The sequence below is a fragment of the Muscardinus avellanarius genome, assembly GCF_963383645.1.
Source record: "Muscardinus avellanarius genome assembly, chromosome: X".
Classification (NCBI taxonomy): domain Eukaryota; kingdom Metazoa; phylum Chordata; class Mammalia; order Rodentia; family Gliridae; genus Muscardinus; species Muscardinus avellanarius.
In genome coordinates this window covers 85,589,378-85,607,008 of record NC_137792.1, presented here as the reverse complement: position 1 = coordinate 85,607,008, position 17,631 = coordinate 85,589,378, and the positions used below count along the sequence as shown (strand labels likewise).

The 17,631-nt window shown below is 38.1% G+C and overlaps 1 protein-coding gene across 2 annotated transcripts in view; it reads right to left on the bottom strand.

The window, feature by feature from the left end:
* Positions 1-5,260: 5,260 nt before the first annotated feature.
* The window catches only part of CUL4B (cullin 4B), a gene marked incomplete at both ends in the record, with an annotated part of 48,727 nt that continues 36,356 nt past the window's right edge, over positions 5,261-17,631 (bottom strand). For both annotated transcript variants that reach the window (XM_080718781.1, XM_080718782.1), the window contains 5 exons: positions 5,261-5,356; positions 11,144-11,296; positions 14,841-15,013; positions 16,162-16,267; positions 16,984-17,097. In XM_080718781.1, coding sequence (XP_080574907.1) covers positions 5,261-5,356; positions 11,144-11,296; positions 14,841-15,013; positions 16,162-16,267; positions 16,984-17,097 — 642 coding nt within the window. The remainder of the gene's footprint in view (positions 5,357-11,143; positions 11,297-14,840; positions 15,014-16,161; positions 16,268-16,983; positions 17,098-17,631) is intronic.

Here is a 17,631-nt window from a genome sequence, read left to right as displayed (position 1 = left end):
CTGTTTCCAAATAAAGAATAGAAAATAGGGCAGGAGGTGTAGCTCGAAGGTAGAATGCCTCTGGGTTCCATCCTCAGACCCGCAAAAAAAAAAAAAAAAAAAAAAAGGCCAAAGATGTGGTGATATTTCTAAAGGTAATATACAAGTGGCCATCACACACATAACAAGATGCTCATTATCTTTAGTCTGTAAAGAAATGAAATTCAAAAACACGATGAACTATACTTCACACTCACTGGGATAGCTATAATATAAACTAAAACACAGCCAGTATTGATGGAGAAATTGGAACCCTTGTAAACTGCTGGTGAGAATGTAAAATTGTAGTGGCTGTGGAAGTTTGCTAGTTCCACAGTAAGTACAGAATTATCTTCTAACCTAGCAATTTCACGTCTGGCTTTATTGCCAAATGATTTTAAACAGAGACTTGAACAAATTTTTGTATGCAAATCTTTGTAGCAGCATTATTCTAAGTAGCCCAAAAAATAAAACCCCAAATGTCTGACAAATAATTGGGCAATCAAAATGCAGTATATAAGCCAGTCATGGCAGTGCATGCTTGTAATCCCAGCATTTGGGAGGCTGAGACAGGAGGATCGCAGTTTGCAACCAGCATCAGCTATTTAGTGAGGCCTCTGCAACTCAGTGAGACCCTGTTTCAATAAAAAATGAAGCCAGGTGTGGTGGCGCATGCTGCTTGTAATCCCCGCGCTTGGGAGGCTGAGACAGGAGGATCGCACAGGTTCGAAGCCAGCCTCAGCTACATATTGAGGCTCTCAACAACTTAGTGAGACTCTGTTTCCAAATAAAATATAAAAAATAGGTCTGAGAGTATAGTCCAGAGGTAGAAAGCCTCTGGGTACCACCCCCAGTACCACCAAAACATAATAATAAATAAATAATTAAAAATTAATAACATAAAGAATAAAAAATAGGGCTGGGAGTGTAGCTCAGAGGTAGAAATGCCCCTGGGTTCCATCTCCAGTACTGCAAAAAAAAATGCAGTATATACATATTACTCAGCTATAAAAAGAAATCAAGTACTGATACATACGATGCCATAGGTGGATTTGGAAAAAATGCTAAGACGAAAGAAATCAGAATAAAACGTCACTATTGTGGAATATTCAAAGTAATGCAAATCCAGAGAGACAGAAAGCAGATTGATGGTTTCTAGAGGCTAGGTGAAGAGGCAATAAGAAATGAAAGCATTTAACGAGTACCAGGCTTTCCTTTGGGGTTGATGGACATGTTCTGAAACTACATAATGGTGAAGGCTGCACAATATTGTAAATGTAATGAAAGTCTAATGTGTACATTTTAAAATGGCTAAAATTTATCTTATATGTATGTATTTTAACATGGTAAGAAGTTATAAATTAATTTTTGTGTCTATATTCATGGGGATTGAACCCAGTGGAATTCTACCTCTGAGCTATATACCCCCACATCTACTATTTTTTTATTGTGATACCGGGGGTGGAACCCAGGGGCTTTTCTACCTCCGGGCTATATACCCAGACCTATTTTTTATACTTTATTTGGAAACAGGGTCTAAGTTGCTGAGAGCCTCACTAAGTAGTTGAGGCTGGCTTCGAACCTGTGCAATCCTCCTGTCTCAGCCTCCTAAGTGCTGGGATTATAAGTGTGCGCCACCATGCCCAGCTCCACACTTACTATTTATGAAACAGGTTGTCACTAATTTGGAGAGGTTGGCCGAGAAACTGCAATCTTCCTATCTTAGCCTCCCAAGTAATATACTGGGACTGGAAGTCAGACAGGAGGATGGCAGGTATGAAGACAATCTCAAGCAAGTAGTGAGACTCAGCAAATGAGCTAGACCATGTTTCAAAAAGAAATTTTTTATAAAAGGACTGGGAATGGACATGGAGATGAATGTCCCTGCCTTTAATCCCTAGTACCACACCAAAAACTATAATTAAAAATAACAAATAAGAGATTTTATTTCAAGAAGTAGAGGATATGTGAGAAGGATCTGTTATTTTTGTAGCTTGCAAAACTATTAAGTTCCAATGTTTCAAATTAAGCATATTCTTATATTCTACATCAAAAAAGACTCCACAAAAAGATCAGGTTTTTTTTTTACTATGCTAGACATAACTTCTAAAGATTATTAAATACAAAAGTAAATTATTACGTGTCCATTCAAAAGAAGAAATACTTTTTTCTAATAACAAAGAAAAATGGTTGACCAAAATGTTAGACTTCAACATCTTCATTACTCAATTGTAAAGTTTGTAAGCAACCTAAAAATATTCATTAATGAAGCATTAGCAAAGGACACCATTTTATAAAGCATGATTATGCAAATTCCCATTAGCACTGCTCTTTTCTTTTTAATGAACAATTTGTTTTGGCAATTTTATGTAAATAAGCAAACAAAATATGTTCCTGACACTCCTGAAATTCGCAGCATTAAACAGTGGTCATTAAAACAAAAGGAGCTAATTTAAAAAGATATACAGATACAAAAATTGAAAGAAAAACTTCTCAAATTCTTCAATACAGATACACAGATACCTATTGAGAATAACCTGATATCCCAAATCATGTGTACACACACAGGTACACACACACACACACACACACACACACACACACACACACACACATCACACATGTGGCATGAATTTCAAGTGTCTGGCAAGATGTTATGCAACATGTTAAGACCAATCAGCAGACTCAGGAACTTAATTGAAAAACTTCAAGAAACATATTACTGTGAAAAGTATTTGGCTCAGAAAACAAATTATTAGCAGAAAAGAATGGTCAAGTAACTAAAATGAGTATAATCATGTATTTTACTTTCAACTTAAATCTATATGAGTTCCATGTTGACTTTATGAAACTACTTGACTTTGAGGATTTGAATGAAATAGTGTTTTTCCTTGTACTTGAGTTTTCTAAAATGACATTTAAGAATAATTACCTACCTTGAGGATTCTCAGGAATTCTACTCTCTTTCTTTTACTATACCCTCTCATATAGGCCTATAGCATTATCTCAAAACTGCCAAAAAATAGAAAAAAAGGAACTTTAAAAATAACAAAACTAACAAATGTGAATTCAACTAAGGGATATCATCAGGAGGATTTTAAGTCCTGTGGTTTTATAAATTACAAATTTTAAAGATCTTCCCCAGAAACTTTTTTAAATAAAAGTTTTATTGGAGAAAAATATAACCACCACTTACACAGAGAAAAAGAGCACAAAGAGTCAACTAATACAGAACTGAAAGTCACAATTCTCCAATGGAGTCCGCAATTGCTTTGTAATTTGTTAAACAGCTCCCCTTGTTTTTTAATAGTCTTGCTTATTTTTCAGCTAAAACAGTATCAAGTTTTCAAAAACGAAAGAACTTCAAGGAATGGACCCACTTTCAAGATAGTGAGGGTGACATCAAGAGTCTCCTCCTAATAGGACCAACTTTACCGACGAATTGGCTTTAGATAACTACTGAGTCTAGATCATAGTCCATGTATCACAGAGACCATCAGGGGTGAGTTAGAACACTGATGTAGATGGTCCAACAGGGAGAGAAGGCAAACAAAACAGCCACATTTCCTTGTCAGATGACCTCCTATAAGGAAACCAAGGAGCTGAGAACATATAATGCAATGGCTGCTCAAAACATATTAGGAAGGAGTTCTAAAATACTATATGTAGTTAGATAACAGTGTGCAAGTTGATGCAATTAGAGAGAAACAGGCAACTTAAAAATACATTATGTATAGCTGGCCACAGGTCTTTGAGAACTCAAGAGAACAATCAATAGTAGACACAAAAGTCCCAAATCTCCTCAGCTGAAGGTTAGCAACTAGGCATTCTTCCTAATGGCTAAAAACAGGCAAGGAAATATGCTGTTGCAAAAAGTATCAAAGAACTAATTACATATTTGTAAAACTGAAACAATCAATTTTTCGGCTTCTATTTCCTAATTCCTTCAATGAAAAACAAGAAGGTAAAACAAAAACCTATGGATGGTCAAGAGAAGCCTTTTACTCACATTATCAATCTGAAGAACAATACTTTTGTTATGTTCTATGTATGAACAGTCTTGGGACATTACCCTGAAAAGTAGGTGTCCAGTGGCTATGAGAACTCTTAACTTCAAGCAATTCGGAAAAGAATACAGAAGGTGAAATTCCCAAATAGGGGGTGTGTGGGAAAAGTAAGGGAAGACCTTTATATCGAGGATTTGGGGAAGAAAAAGGATGAAAAGGCTCATTTATCAAAGAGAAGAGTTGGGATGTTTAAAAAAACTGGTAAAGAAAACTGGAATGATAAATCCTAGGAAGCCTGTAACAATCTACAATTGGTCCAAGTTAAAGACAAAACTGTGCAAACAACATTTAAGGTCTAAAGTATGTTGAAAACTAGTCGATGCATTTTCACTCCTGTAATAATAAAACATATTGATTTTGGTCTCTTTTGCAATTTTCATATTGTATTCATTTTTAATATGAAGAAACTTGGATTTTTCTCTCCTATAATGTTCCTCTAGTACAACTGATGAGCAATTTTTTATTTTAGCTATTTTTATAAGAACCTGTTAATCAGCACAGTATACTCGGGGCTAAGCCATATATGCACATCCCATATTCATAAATGGGAAATTTTAGGATGTGAATATACAAGATACTATGTAAGCAACTGTCACCTACTTGAAAACTTGTTTCCAAATAAGATTTTTTAAAACATCCCTTTCAGTGTAAAATATCAAGAGCTATGACAACTTATTTTCCTTTTCAAGGGAATTCACAAAACAGGTGAACAACTAAGTCCAGGGTGGTTTTTCTATTTGATAAATACATCCAGAATTCTGTACACTAAATAAAGTTTGCATGCAGTTTAAGTATCTTTAAATGACTTTTTAAGCAAATAAATCCTTTGCATCATAATTAATGGTGTATAAGAACCCCTTCTCCCTTTTTTAATAGCCATCGGAACCTCTTCCTCAGTTTCAAAGAGGAATCATAAAAACCGCATACTTTCTTAAATGTTTTCTGCACATCATACTAAATAACATGCAAAGAGTTCAACGACATTCTTCTTAAAGGTAAGTATTACTCTTTAAAATGGGCATGTTAACCACTCAAAAAAAGTCCACTCAACTATTTCCATTACAATGCTTCATTTGGTCATCGGTAGTATAAAAGAAGTCAAATAATATAGGATCAACATGTTAGTTTATCCACTGGCTACTGCATACGACACCAAATGTTCCAACGCCCACATACTATGCAATGTAGTTGTACTGGTTTGGATTTTCTTTATCTCTTTCCATGTAGTCCCTGTCAATTAGGGATTCTATTCTCTTCTTAAGATCAGCAGGCTGGAAGAGAAGGCAAATTTTTAATGCAAAGCTCATAATCACTAGCTTGAGACTACTTAAAAACATGCCATTAGAAAAGAAAACAATTTGAAACATAGGTTTAATGTATTTCCTTAAAAATTGTTAAACCAGGTGCACACTTGTAATCCGAGTACTTGGGAGGCTGATACAGGAGGATTGCAGGTTTCAGGACAGCCTCAGCAATTTAGTGAGGCTCTCAGCAACCTAGCGAGACCCTATTTCCAAATAAGAAATAAAATTGGTCTGGGGGTGTAACTCGAAGGTAGAATATCCCTGGGTTCAATCCCTAGTACCATACACAAAGAATTTTACTTATGTAAATCCCTTTAGAGTTTTAGAGAAAATAATAATGAGAATACATCAGGTTATGAAATGTTTTATGTTAAACTGGGCATGGTGGTACAAGACTGTAATCCCAGTACTTGGAAGGCTGAGAAAGGAGGAGAGTAGGTTCAAGGCCAGTCTCAGCAACCTAGGTAAAACCCTGTTTCAAAATAAAATAAAATAGAGCTAAAGGTGTAGCTCAGAGTAGCTATGTTTAGGTAGAATGCCCCTAAGTTCAATCCCCAGGACCATACAAACGGAAAAAAAAATAAACGAAATACCTTATATTTATAACACTTATACCGTCACACCCTAGCCATATTGTTATATAATACTTTCTATTACATTTTTATTTTAAAGAGATTTTTCGCAAAATGAAGAGCTCTCTGTACAACTATAAAATACAAGACTAAACTTATTGTAACCACAATACAATGAATGTATTCTAGTTTTAGGAAATAATGTTATTGTTTAACCAAGATATCTGAGAAGGTAAGTATGATTTTACTTTGGGCAAAAGCTAGTTCTCCACGTTAGTTTTCATTTTTATAAAATATTTAAAAAATGTACAGGGGAGCTGGGTGTGGTGCGCATGCTTATATTCCCAGCTTTTGGAAGGCTGAGACTGGAGGATCATGGTTCAAGGACAGCCTCAGCTATTTAGTGAGGCCTTCTGCAACTTAGTGAGACCCTGTTTCAAGTATAAGAATAAAACATAGGGCTGAAGGTGTAGCTCGGAGGTAGAATGCCCCTAAATACAATCCCGAGTACTGAAAATAAATAAATAAATAAATAAATAAATAAATAAATAAGAAAAAACAATGTATAGGGAAAGGCCGGGCATGGTGGCATATGCTTGTAATCCCAGTACTTGTGAGACTGAGACAGGAGGATCACAGGTTGAAGGCCAGCCTCGGGAACTTAGTGAGACCTTGTTTCCAAATAAGAAGTAAAAAGGGCTTGGGGTGTAGCTTGGAGATAGAATGCCCCTGGGTTCAATCCTTAGCACCATATACTGTATAGGGAAGCTAGGCAAGTTGGAACAAGCCTGTAATCCCAATACTTGGGAGGAGCTCAGGATTAAGGATAGCCTCAGCAATGTAGAGACACTCTCAACAATCTAGTAAGACCCTATTTCAAAACAAAAAATAAAAAGGGCCGGGGTATAGTTCAGATGTAGAATTTTCCTACTTTAAATCACCTGTTAAACACACATTCACACTGCATAGGAAAATTTGTCACTCAAAAGAATACTATAGCCGGGCATGGTGGTGTACGCTTGTAAGTAATCCTAGCATTTGGGAGGCTGAGACAGGAGGATCGTGTTTCAAGGACAGCCTCAGCTACTACTTAGTGAGGCTCTTTGGAACTCACTGAGACCCTGTTTAAAATTTTAAAAATAGGGCTGGGGTATAACTCAAGAGGTAGAATGCACCCCTGGGTTCCATTCCCAGTACCACAAACAAAAACAAAAACAAAACAAAAAAGAATACTGCAAGTAGAACATGGTGATGGTGACGCTGGTCAGTGAACTCAATACCTGGGAAGCTGAGATGAGGGATTACAGGTTCAAGGCCATCCCCAGCAATTTAGCTAGGTCCTTAAAAACTTGATGAGACCCTGTTTCAAAAAATAATAGGGCTGGAGGTATAGCCCAGAAGTAAAATGTTCCTGGGTTCCATTTCCAGTACCTAAAAAAAAAAAAACTGTAGCAAGTGGTTTAATAACTAAAGTATTTAGCTGGGCGTGGTGGCACACACTTGTCATTCCAGCATTTGGGAGGCTGAGACCTGAGGATCGCATTTCATGGACAGCCTCAACTACTTAGTGAGACCCTCCACAACTTAGTGAGACCCTGTTACAAAATAAAGATTAAACATAGGGCAGGGTTGCTTGGGAGGCTGAGACAGGAGGATCACACAGGTTCAAAGCCAGCCTCACCTACTTAGTGAGGCTCTCAGCAACTTAGTGAGACCTTGTTTCCAACTAAAATATAAAATAGGTGTGGGAGTATATCTGGAGGTAGAAAGCCTCTGGGTTCTACCCCCAGTACCACCAAAAAAAAAATAGGGCAGGGGGTGTAGCTCGGAGGTCAAATGCCCCTGGGTTCTACCCCTAGACCCGCAAATAAAAACTATATCATAATCTGCACCTATATATCTTGGGCTTAATAGAAGTTTTAACTATTACCTACTATAAGTGATTTAGATTTCTGAATCTTACTTGTGGTTTAAAACCACCAAGAAGCCAGGCGTGGTGGCGCACGCTTGTAATCCCTGCGCTTGGGAGGCGTAGACAGGAGGATCACGCAGGTTCGAAGCCAGCCGCACTGGCTTAAGAGACCCTGTTTCCAAATAAAAATATAAAAAATAGGTCTGGAAGTGTAGCCCAGAGATAGTAGTGTTTCCAGGAACCCCAGTACCACCAAAAAAAAAAAAAAAACCCACCAAGAAGTCTTATAGCTTGTCTTCATGATTGCACTTTGCTCTTGGATGACAAAATTACACTATATGTCTTTTGTACCTCACTTATAAAAGGAATACTCCCTCAGTAGGTGTTCATGATTAGTTTGAGGGCTCCCAGACACCAAAATCCTGCAATTCTCAAGTCTCTTACATATAATATAGTGTAGTATTTGCATATGACCCATGTACATCCTCCTGCATACTTAAAATATTATCCCTACTTATAATGCCTAATACAATGTAAATGCTATGTAAATAGCCATAATATAGTTCATGTATTGTTTAGAGAAAAATGACCAAAAATATGTACATGTTTAGTACAGATACAATTTTGTTTGTCTTCAGAGATGAGGTCTCATTGTGTTACCCTTGATAATCTTGAACTCCTGGTGTCAAGTGATCTTCCTGCCTTAAGCCTTCATAGCATCTGAGACCACAGGCACAGGCCATTATACCCAACGACTGCAATTTTTAGAAGAATATTTTCCATCTGTAATTACTTGAATCTAGAGATACAGAACCCACTGAAATGAAGTGGTAATTGTATAATCTTGCTTGCCCATAAGGAGATTTTAAGAATATGTAAAATGACCATTGGATAAAGAGGTGAAAAATCAGGCAAGGTACCTCACAACTGTAATTCCAGCTATGAAGGAGGCTAAGGAAGGAGGACAGTTTAATCCCCGGAGTTCAAGGCCAGTCTGGGCAACATAGATTGTGTTTCAAAAATAAAATAAAGGATTGAGAACAAAGGAAATGATAGGGCAGCCAAAACTTCATCTAGTAATCCCAAGGCTTGAAAATCAAGCCAGGTATGGTGGGCATGCCTATAATCCCAGAATTTGAGGGGCTAAGATAGGAAAATCACAAGTTTGAAGTCAACCTCAACAAGTAGACTCTCTGTAACACACAGACTCTGCTTCAAAACACAAAATAAAAAGGGCTAGTGTATACTTTGGAGGTAGAATGCTCCTGGGGTTCAACCCCCATCACCACAAAAAAACAACCATCAGTGCCAGGGGTGGTGGCATACTCTTGTAATCCTAGCATTTGGTAGGCTGAAACAGGAGGATTGCGGTTTGCAGACAGGCTCAGCAACTTAGTGAGGCAGGCTCTCCATAACTCAGTGAAACCCTTTTTCAAAAAAATAAAGAATAGCCGGGCGTGGTGGCACATGCCTGTAATCCCCGTGCTTGGGAGGCGGAGAGAGGAGGATTGCACTGGTTCGGAGCCAGCCTCGCTGGCTTAAGGGACCCTGTTTCCAAATATATATATATATATATATATAGTCTGGGAGTATAGCCCGGAGGTAGAAGGGCTTCCAGGAACCCCAGTACCACCAAAAAAATAAATAAATAAAGAATAGCTGGGCATGATAGCACATGCTTGTAATCCCAGTACTTGGGAGGCTGAGACAGGAGGATCGCGCAGGTTTGAAGCCAGTTTCAGCTACTTAGTGAGGCTCTCAGCAACTTAGTGAGACCCTGTTTCCAAAAATCATATAAAATAGTTCTAGAAGTATAGCCCAGAGAGAGCCTCTGGGTTCCATTCCTAGTAACACACACACACACACACACACACACACACACACACACACACACACACAAACAAACAAAAAAAATAGAGGTGGTGGTATAGATTGGAGGTAGAATGTCCAAGGGTTCCATTCCCAGTACTACAAAAAAAAATCAAGCAATTCCCTCTTAATTATGATCCAAGACCTAGAATACCGCCACAATGTTTATAACAATGATCTTCTAACGGGCTAACGGAGGTGAAATGCTTGTTAGGCCAAGCATGAGGGTGAAAGTATGATAATGAAGAGGCCATATTAGGCACTTGAAAAGGCCTACCTTCCTAGAACTAATAGTTCTTGAGTGCTTATATATGTCAAGTTCAATGCTAAGGTTTTTAGATTCATGAAATCATTGAAGCATTCCAATAATCCTATTGGGCAAGTAAAATTATTTCAATTTTACAAAAAAAATACAACAAGGTTAAGTGATTTACCAAAGTCCAAAGCTCTTAAGAACTCTTAACACCCAGATGACTATCCAACTCTACTAAGTGTTCATCACAAGGGTTTAGGGATCTTCTAAAATTTACATGATACCCCAATACAACATCAAAATACCTACGTACTTTTATTACTGGGCATTTACTCTGGAACATGTCTACATGTCTATTAATGTTCATCATCAATTTCCCATTCATTTTTTGACTGGGAATTGAGCTCTGGAGTATTTTATCACTTATTTATATTTCCGGCCCATTTTTATTTTTTATTTTGAGACAGAATCTAAGTTGCCCAGGGTGAACTCAAACTTGAAAATCCTCCTGCCTTAACCTCCTGAGTTGCTGGGATTACAGGCATGCATCACTGTGCCCAGCTAGCTAGACTTGTATGTGTATGGTGCTGGGACTGAACCCAGGGGAATTCTACCTCTAAGCTACTTTCTCAGATCGATTTTGTTTTTTATTCAGAAATAGGATCCTATCAGGTTGCTGAGGGTCTCACTAAGTTGCTAAGGCCGTCTACGTACTCACAATCCTATTGTCTCAGCCTCCCAAGTACTGGGCTAGCTAGACATTTTAAAATACACTAAGGGGGATTGGATTTGATTAGTGCATATTGTATGGATGTATGAAATTACCAAACTAAACTTCATTAATATATACATGTTAATAAAAAAAAACAAAAAATATTTTAAAGGCACTTAATGATGACTAGTTATCTATACACAGATTTTTTTTCCCTGCAGGGCTTAGGATTAAACCCAGGAACCTCATGTGTGCTAAGCAATGGCTGAGCTACATACTCCTAGCCCTTTTTATTTTTTATTTTGAAAAAGGGTCTTGCTAAGTTAGCGCGCGCTGGCCTCAAAACTGTGATCCTCCAGTCTCAGCCTCCCAAGTACTGGGATTACAGGTATGTACCACCTTTTATTTATAATAAGCTTAACAGAGAAGTACTTACCTTTACTGGAAATTTTAACTGGTTGTACACTTCTGAAACAAGAAGATTGTGACTAAGAGTCTTTCTCATCTTCATGATTCGAACAATTGCAGCGTCAATTTGATACTGTCTATCTTGAAATACTCTTTCTGTAGTGCTCGCTTGCTCCTCAACCTAAAAAAAAATAGTTTTAAACTTAAGAACCGTACCTGAAGTGAAACCTGGTTACTCACACAAATTGTACAAAAAGGAACATGATATTCTTATGAAAACTTTATAGATACAGTAGAAAGAACTATGAACATAACTCCTTTCTGTTTTAATTATACTGCCCTGTACCAATGAAGTAACGTCAATATTATTATTATTATTTTTTTTTGCGAGTCTGGGGATGGAACCCAGGGGCATTCAACCTCCGAGCTACACCCCCTGCCCCATTTTTTTTTAATTTTGAAACAGGGTCTCACTGAGTTGCGGAGGGCGTCACTAAGTAGCTGAGGCTGCCTGCGAACCGCGATCCTCCGGTCTCAGCCTCCCAAACGCTGGGATTACAAGCGTGCGCCACCACGCCCGGCTCAATATTAATTTATAAAACTGTCCTTGAGTTGCTTTTCTAGGAGTATAGATTGTTGGTACAGGATTCACTATTTCCTTCTCCACCTCCTCCTTCGGTACTGGGGATTGAATCTCAAGCCTTCTACATACTAGGCAAGCACTCTACTACTAAACTGCATCTCTAGCCCTTCTCAAATTTTCTAAATTTTACTCTGTGATAAAACTCACTAAATTGTCTCAGGCTCCCAAGTAGCTAGGATTACAGGCATTTGTCACTGCAGGTAGCTACCATTTTCTTTTACTGTTTTCTTCTTGATACATTTGTGTGCACCAGTTACAAGGGATTCCTGACCAAACTTCTACATCATAGCTTTGCTTAAATTGATTAACTATAGCCAGGCATGGTGGTGCACGCTTGTCATCCCAGTACTTGGGAGGCTGAGACAGGAGGATTGCACAGGTTCAAAGCCAGCCTCAGCTACTGAGTGAGGCTCTCAGCAACCTAGTGAGACCCTGTTTCCAAATAAAATATTAAAAAAAAATAGGTCTGGGAGTATAGCCTGGAGGTAGAAAAGCCCCTGGGTTCCATCCCCAGTACCACCAAAACAAACAAGCAAACAAAAAAAAGGGCGTGGTGGCGCACACTTGTCATCCCCGTGCTTGGGAGGCGGAGACAGGAGGATCTCACAGGTTCAAAGCCAGCGGTGCTGGCTGAAGAGACCCTGTTTCCAAATAAAAAATATAAAAATAGGTCTGGGAGTGTAACCTGGAGGTAGAAGGGTTTTCAGGAACCCCAGTAACACCAAAAAAACAATTTTTTAAAATTAACTATGACTTCTGACTCAGGGCATGTTACTAATGAGCTAGGCTAACTAAGTCTTTTTTTGTGTGTGTGGTACTGGGGGTGGAATCCAGAGGCTTTCTACCTCTGGGCTATGCTCCCAGACCTATTTTATATTTTATTTGGAAACAGGGTCTCACTAAGTTGCTGAGAGCCTCACTAAGTAGCTGAAGCTGGCTTCGAACCTGTGCGTTCCTCCTGTCTCAGCCTCCCAAGCGTGGGGATTACAAGCGTGCGCCACCACGCCCTGCTTCTAAGTCAGTCTTTGAAAATTAATTTTTACTTGGCAATATGTAAATCTGAAATGCATTCTATTAGTGCTTACATTCCTTCAAGATATAGTAATTGTGCCAATCTTGATGCTAAAGTAAAAATGTTAATCTTTAGTGTAATTAAACTGAAATGAATGCTTTGAACTTTTGGCAGCAGTTTCTCTTTGGTATTGGATAAAAGGTTGTTTTGGGGTTTTTTGTGGTGGTACTGGGGTTCCTGGAAGCCCTTCTACCTCTGGGCTACACTCCCAGACCTATTTTTATATTTTTTATTTGGAAACACGGTCTCTTAAGCCAGCAAGGCTGGCTCCAAACCAGAGCTATCCTCCTGTCTCCACCTCCCAAGCACGGGGATTACATGCATGCGCCACCATGCCCGGCTGGATAAAAGTTTTTGAAGTAAGAAAAATATAATCTCTTAAAGTAATATTGTGTTTTTGATGTATACATGGAAAAAATAGGACCTTGTTAGAAGTTACTGAGCTTGTCCCACATTAAAACTTTTTCTCAAGTACTGAATTTGACCTTGTTGGGACTGAAACCAACCTGTTTCAAGACCCTGTAGTTAGCTTCTTTAATACAAGTCTCTTACAAATTCAAATGGCAAAATCAAAATATTCAATTTCACTGTTAATCAAATAAATATGCACACCTGTAATCCTAGTGCTTTGGAGGCTGAGATAGGAGGAAGACTGGTTCAAAGAAAGCCTCAGCAATTTAGTGAGGTCCTCAGCAACCTAGCGAGACTGTTTCACAACAGAAAAATAAAATAGGGCTGAAGGTGTAACTCAAAGGTAAAACACCTCTGGGTTCAAACTTCAGTAACACACACACACACACACACACACACACACACACACACACACAAGAAATGCTAATTGAATCATTCAAAATTGTCTACCAACAAGATGGCAAAGATTTAAAAAAGAAAATATAATCTTCATTGCTTGTGAAGGTAAATTAGATAGGCACTCAGATGCTGCTGACCAGAGGATAAATTGGTCCATTGTTTATGGAACACAATATGGCATTATTTACTAATAAGACTTTTAATATATTCACATACTTTGATCCCCAATATCTACTTTCATAAATTTCTCATAATGAAATGATTGGAGAGATTAAAATTTAGGTACAAAAATGTTTCTTGAAACTTTATTTACAATACTAAAAACTCATGAATTTGAAGTTTGTGACCAGACTGCACAATATAGTGAGACAGCCCTCCCACGTCTCCAAATGTTATGAATTTAACTGTTCATAAATGTTAAATGATAAGCTGTCTAAAATGTTATGAAAAATGTTATAAATATAACTGTCCAACAATGAATGGTGATTGAGTAAATTACAATAGCAGTGCAAGAGAATATCAATCAGCCATGTGTCGTTTAAGCCATTTGATATTAAAGTCATGGAAAAACCCCAAAGACTGAATATTAAATGAGAAAAGTAGAATATGAAACTACATTAAGCATGAACCCAACCATGTGCTCTCCCTGACTGGGGAAAAAAAAAAAACAAAATCAAATTTTGAAACATGTTCAGATAGATACGGCCAAAGACAATGTTAATGGCAATGGTGATATCAAAGGTATAGCATTTTCTTTTTGTGTATGTGGTATTAGGAAAGGAACCCAGTGGTGTTCTACTGCTAAGGTATATCTTTAGACCCACTCTTATTTTTTTTTTTTTTTTGGTGGTATTGGGGGTGGAACCCAGAGGCTTTCTACCTCCGGGCTATACTCCCAGACCTATTTTATATTTTATTTGGAAACAGGGTCTCACTAAGTTGCTGAAAGCCTCACTAAGTAGCTGAGGCTGGCTTTGATCCTCCTGTCTCAGCCTCCCAAGCATGGGGATTACAAGCGTGCGCCACCACGCCCGGCTTAGACCTACTCTTATTTTAAAACAGGGTCTCGCTATGTTGTGGAGGCTGGTCTGGAACCTGTGATTCTCCTGTCTCAGCCCATCTAAGCTTTTCTTTATAAATTTCTACCCCAAACATGTTTAATTACAATAAACTAGGATTTACAGAAAGCAAAAGGTTTACCGTTTCCTTCATCTGGATTTGATTGATCTTTATCCTGAAAAGTTTGTGTTTGAAATCATCATTACAAATGAATTTGTCACCATCTTCAATATCTTTGCCCTTTGGATTTTTCGCCAGAACTCTAGCTTTGCCACAGGCTAATGATTGTAGTGTTCTCCTTAACTCTCCATCCTCTGAAGAAGAAATTTTGTTATCTGTTAGTAGCTCATTAGCAAGAAGTTACCTCCAACCTCAATCTAGCTTCCACTCCCATCAATTAAAACTGTTTTCTATTTTCCAAGGTTTCCAAATACTTCCTCCTTGTCCTATCTAATGGTATTTTCTCTAGTGATCTCCTAAAGGTATAAATTATCATTCCATGTAGACAATTACCAATCTTCTGAAATGACATTTCAAGTTTCTCCAGTCCTGCATTTAATAGACACCACCACCTGGCTGTCTTAGTATCATCAACTCCAGCAAACCCACCTTCCCATAAAACTACACCTTCTTGCCAACTGTCAGGAGTGATACTACCAAACTTCTCTGGTGAGAACCACAGGAATCATCTTTCTTTTCCTGAGGTCCTGGGGATTGAACTAGGAGAATTTAACTCCAAATTATACCTCCAGCTCTGTTTTGTTTTTTATTTGGAAACATGGTCTAAGTTCTCGAGAGCCTCACTACGTAGCTGAGGCTGCCTTTGAACTTGTGATCCTCCCGTCTAAGCCTTCTCTACTGGGATTAAGGTGTGCATCACCATGCCTGGCTGGAATCTCCTTCTAACCAGTCCTTCTTCATTCCTCCATGTATTGAGTAGTTGCTTCCTTAGAGATAACTCTTTCTCCATTTTCAATGGCCTCATTCTAGTCTAAGTTTCTTAGTACTTTAATATATGAATCATCCCAATAGCTTTCTATTGAATTTTGTAGTTTACTATTCTGTGCCGCAATTAAACTCTCCATGATTCCTGACCACAGTGTACTGCTGCTGTATCTAAGCCTTTTCTCACACTATTTCCCCTTGCTTCATATGCTTTTTCCCTAACCAAAACCTGAAAGCCCGGCTCAAGTTCTATTTCCTTTATGAAGGTTTTCCCAACTGTGTCAGTCTACAGTGACCTTTTGTTTGCTGAACTCCTAACACAGTTCTAGTCAGCACTGCAGATTGATACTTACTGGTTCTAAAATGATCTCAAGTGTCATTTTCTCTCTTCTCCATGGTCATATTGAGAGTATAGAGGAAAGGGATTATTTCTTAGTATGCCCTAGAGCTCTTAATATATTGGTGTGCACACAGAAGACCCTAACAATGCTTGCTACATAATTGATTCAATACAAACCTATTCCAGTAGCCTGCTTGATCTCTTCTAGACTGAACTCCTCTCCTTCATTAAACATTAGCAGCACCAGTGTTTGAAAAAGAGAGACCTGAAGTTCTTTTTTACCCTGTTGGAGAAATAGGTATAGTTTAGCCAGCATTTTTATAAAAAAGAACACATGAAAAATTAATCAAATAACTAATCTGTTACAGAAAAAGCATTTTCCAATTAGTGGGTTTGGAAACATGGATTAACATTATCCAGAAAAACCATTTGAGGTGGCGATACAATATGTTCAGTGAATGACTTAGGTATGATCCTACCTAAAACAAGGGGATGGATTAGTTGACCTTTTAACAGGCTTTTCCAAAGCCTTATAATTAAAACTGAACAACAAAGTAATGAAAATTAAATTCAGCCCTGTATGTCATTACAGGTATTCATCAGAAGAACCAAGAAATCACTATGTTATGTTCAAATGTGTTAGTCATGAAAAGCTCCAGTTTTTTGAAATTAGATACAGACATTGTTCCCCTTAACTCCCATTCTATTCTCTAGCTCCCAGCAAAAAGATTACCATTAAAAGGTGATGGTGTAAATTGTGCTTCCACAGGTGGGAAAAAGGTAGGGGGAAAGGGTAATTGTTGTTGGTTTTGAAGATCATATCAATTGTGGAAAAGACCACAATCTTAAAATATACCCGCAACTGCGACAAGCTATCATGGTTGTCATGCAGACATCTAAGACACTTCTATAAACAAGACCTTGAATCTTCAAGTTAAGAGAGATGATCTCAATATTAAAGATGAAGATGAAAACTCAGTTTTGGGAACATCTACTTACTTCTTTGAATTCTGCTTTCAGCACACAGTGTCCTAGAGTTGATTGCCACTGAAGTTTCCTGCCACTGTGTTTGCCTAGGTAAAATGTCTTGAATATTTCCTGAAGTTTTACCATCTAAAGTAAGATAAGGCTTTTAGTTTTATATCCAATACCACATTCATTACTTAATACTTAACCTACGTTGTGTATAATAATTTCTTTTTTGTGGTGCTGGGAACATTCTACGTCTGAACTACACCCCCAACCTTATTTTATTTTTCATTTGGAAACAGGGTCTTCCTAAGTTGCTGAGGCTACCTTCTAACCTGTTATCCTCCTGCCTCAACCTCCCAAGTACTGGATTACAAGTATGTACCACCATACCTGGCTTTTTTTTGGTGGTGGTGGTGGTGGTACTGGGGATTGAACCCAGTGGTATTCTTCCTAGTCACACTCCCACCACTTTATTCACTTCTCTTTTTTGTGGTTCTGAATTAAACCCAGAGGGATTCTACCACTGAACTAAACCCTCAGCCCTTTTTAAGTTTTATATTTTGGTTCTAGGGATTAAGCCAAGGGATACTCTAACTCTGAGCTACACCCTCAGCTGTCCAATCCCCCACACCCCTTTTGGTACTAGGCATTGAATCAGGGGATAGTCTACATGTG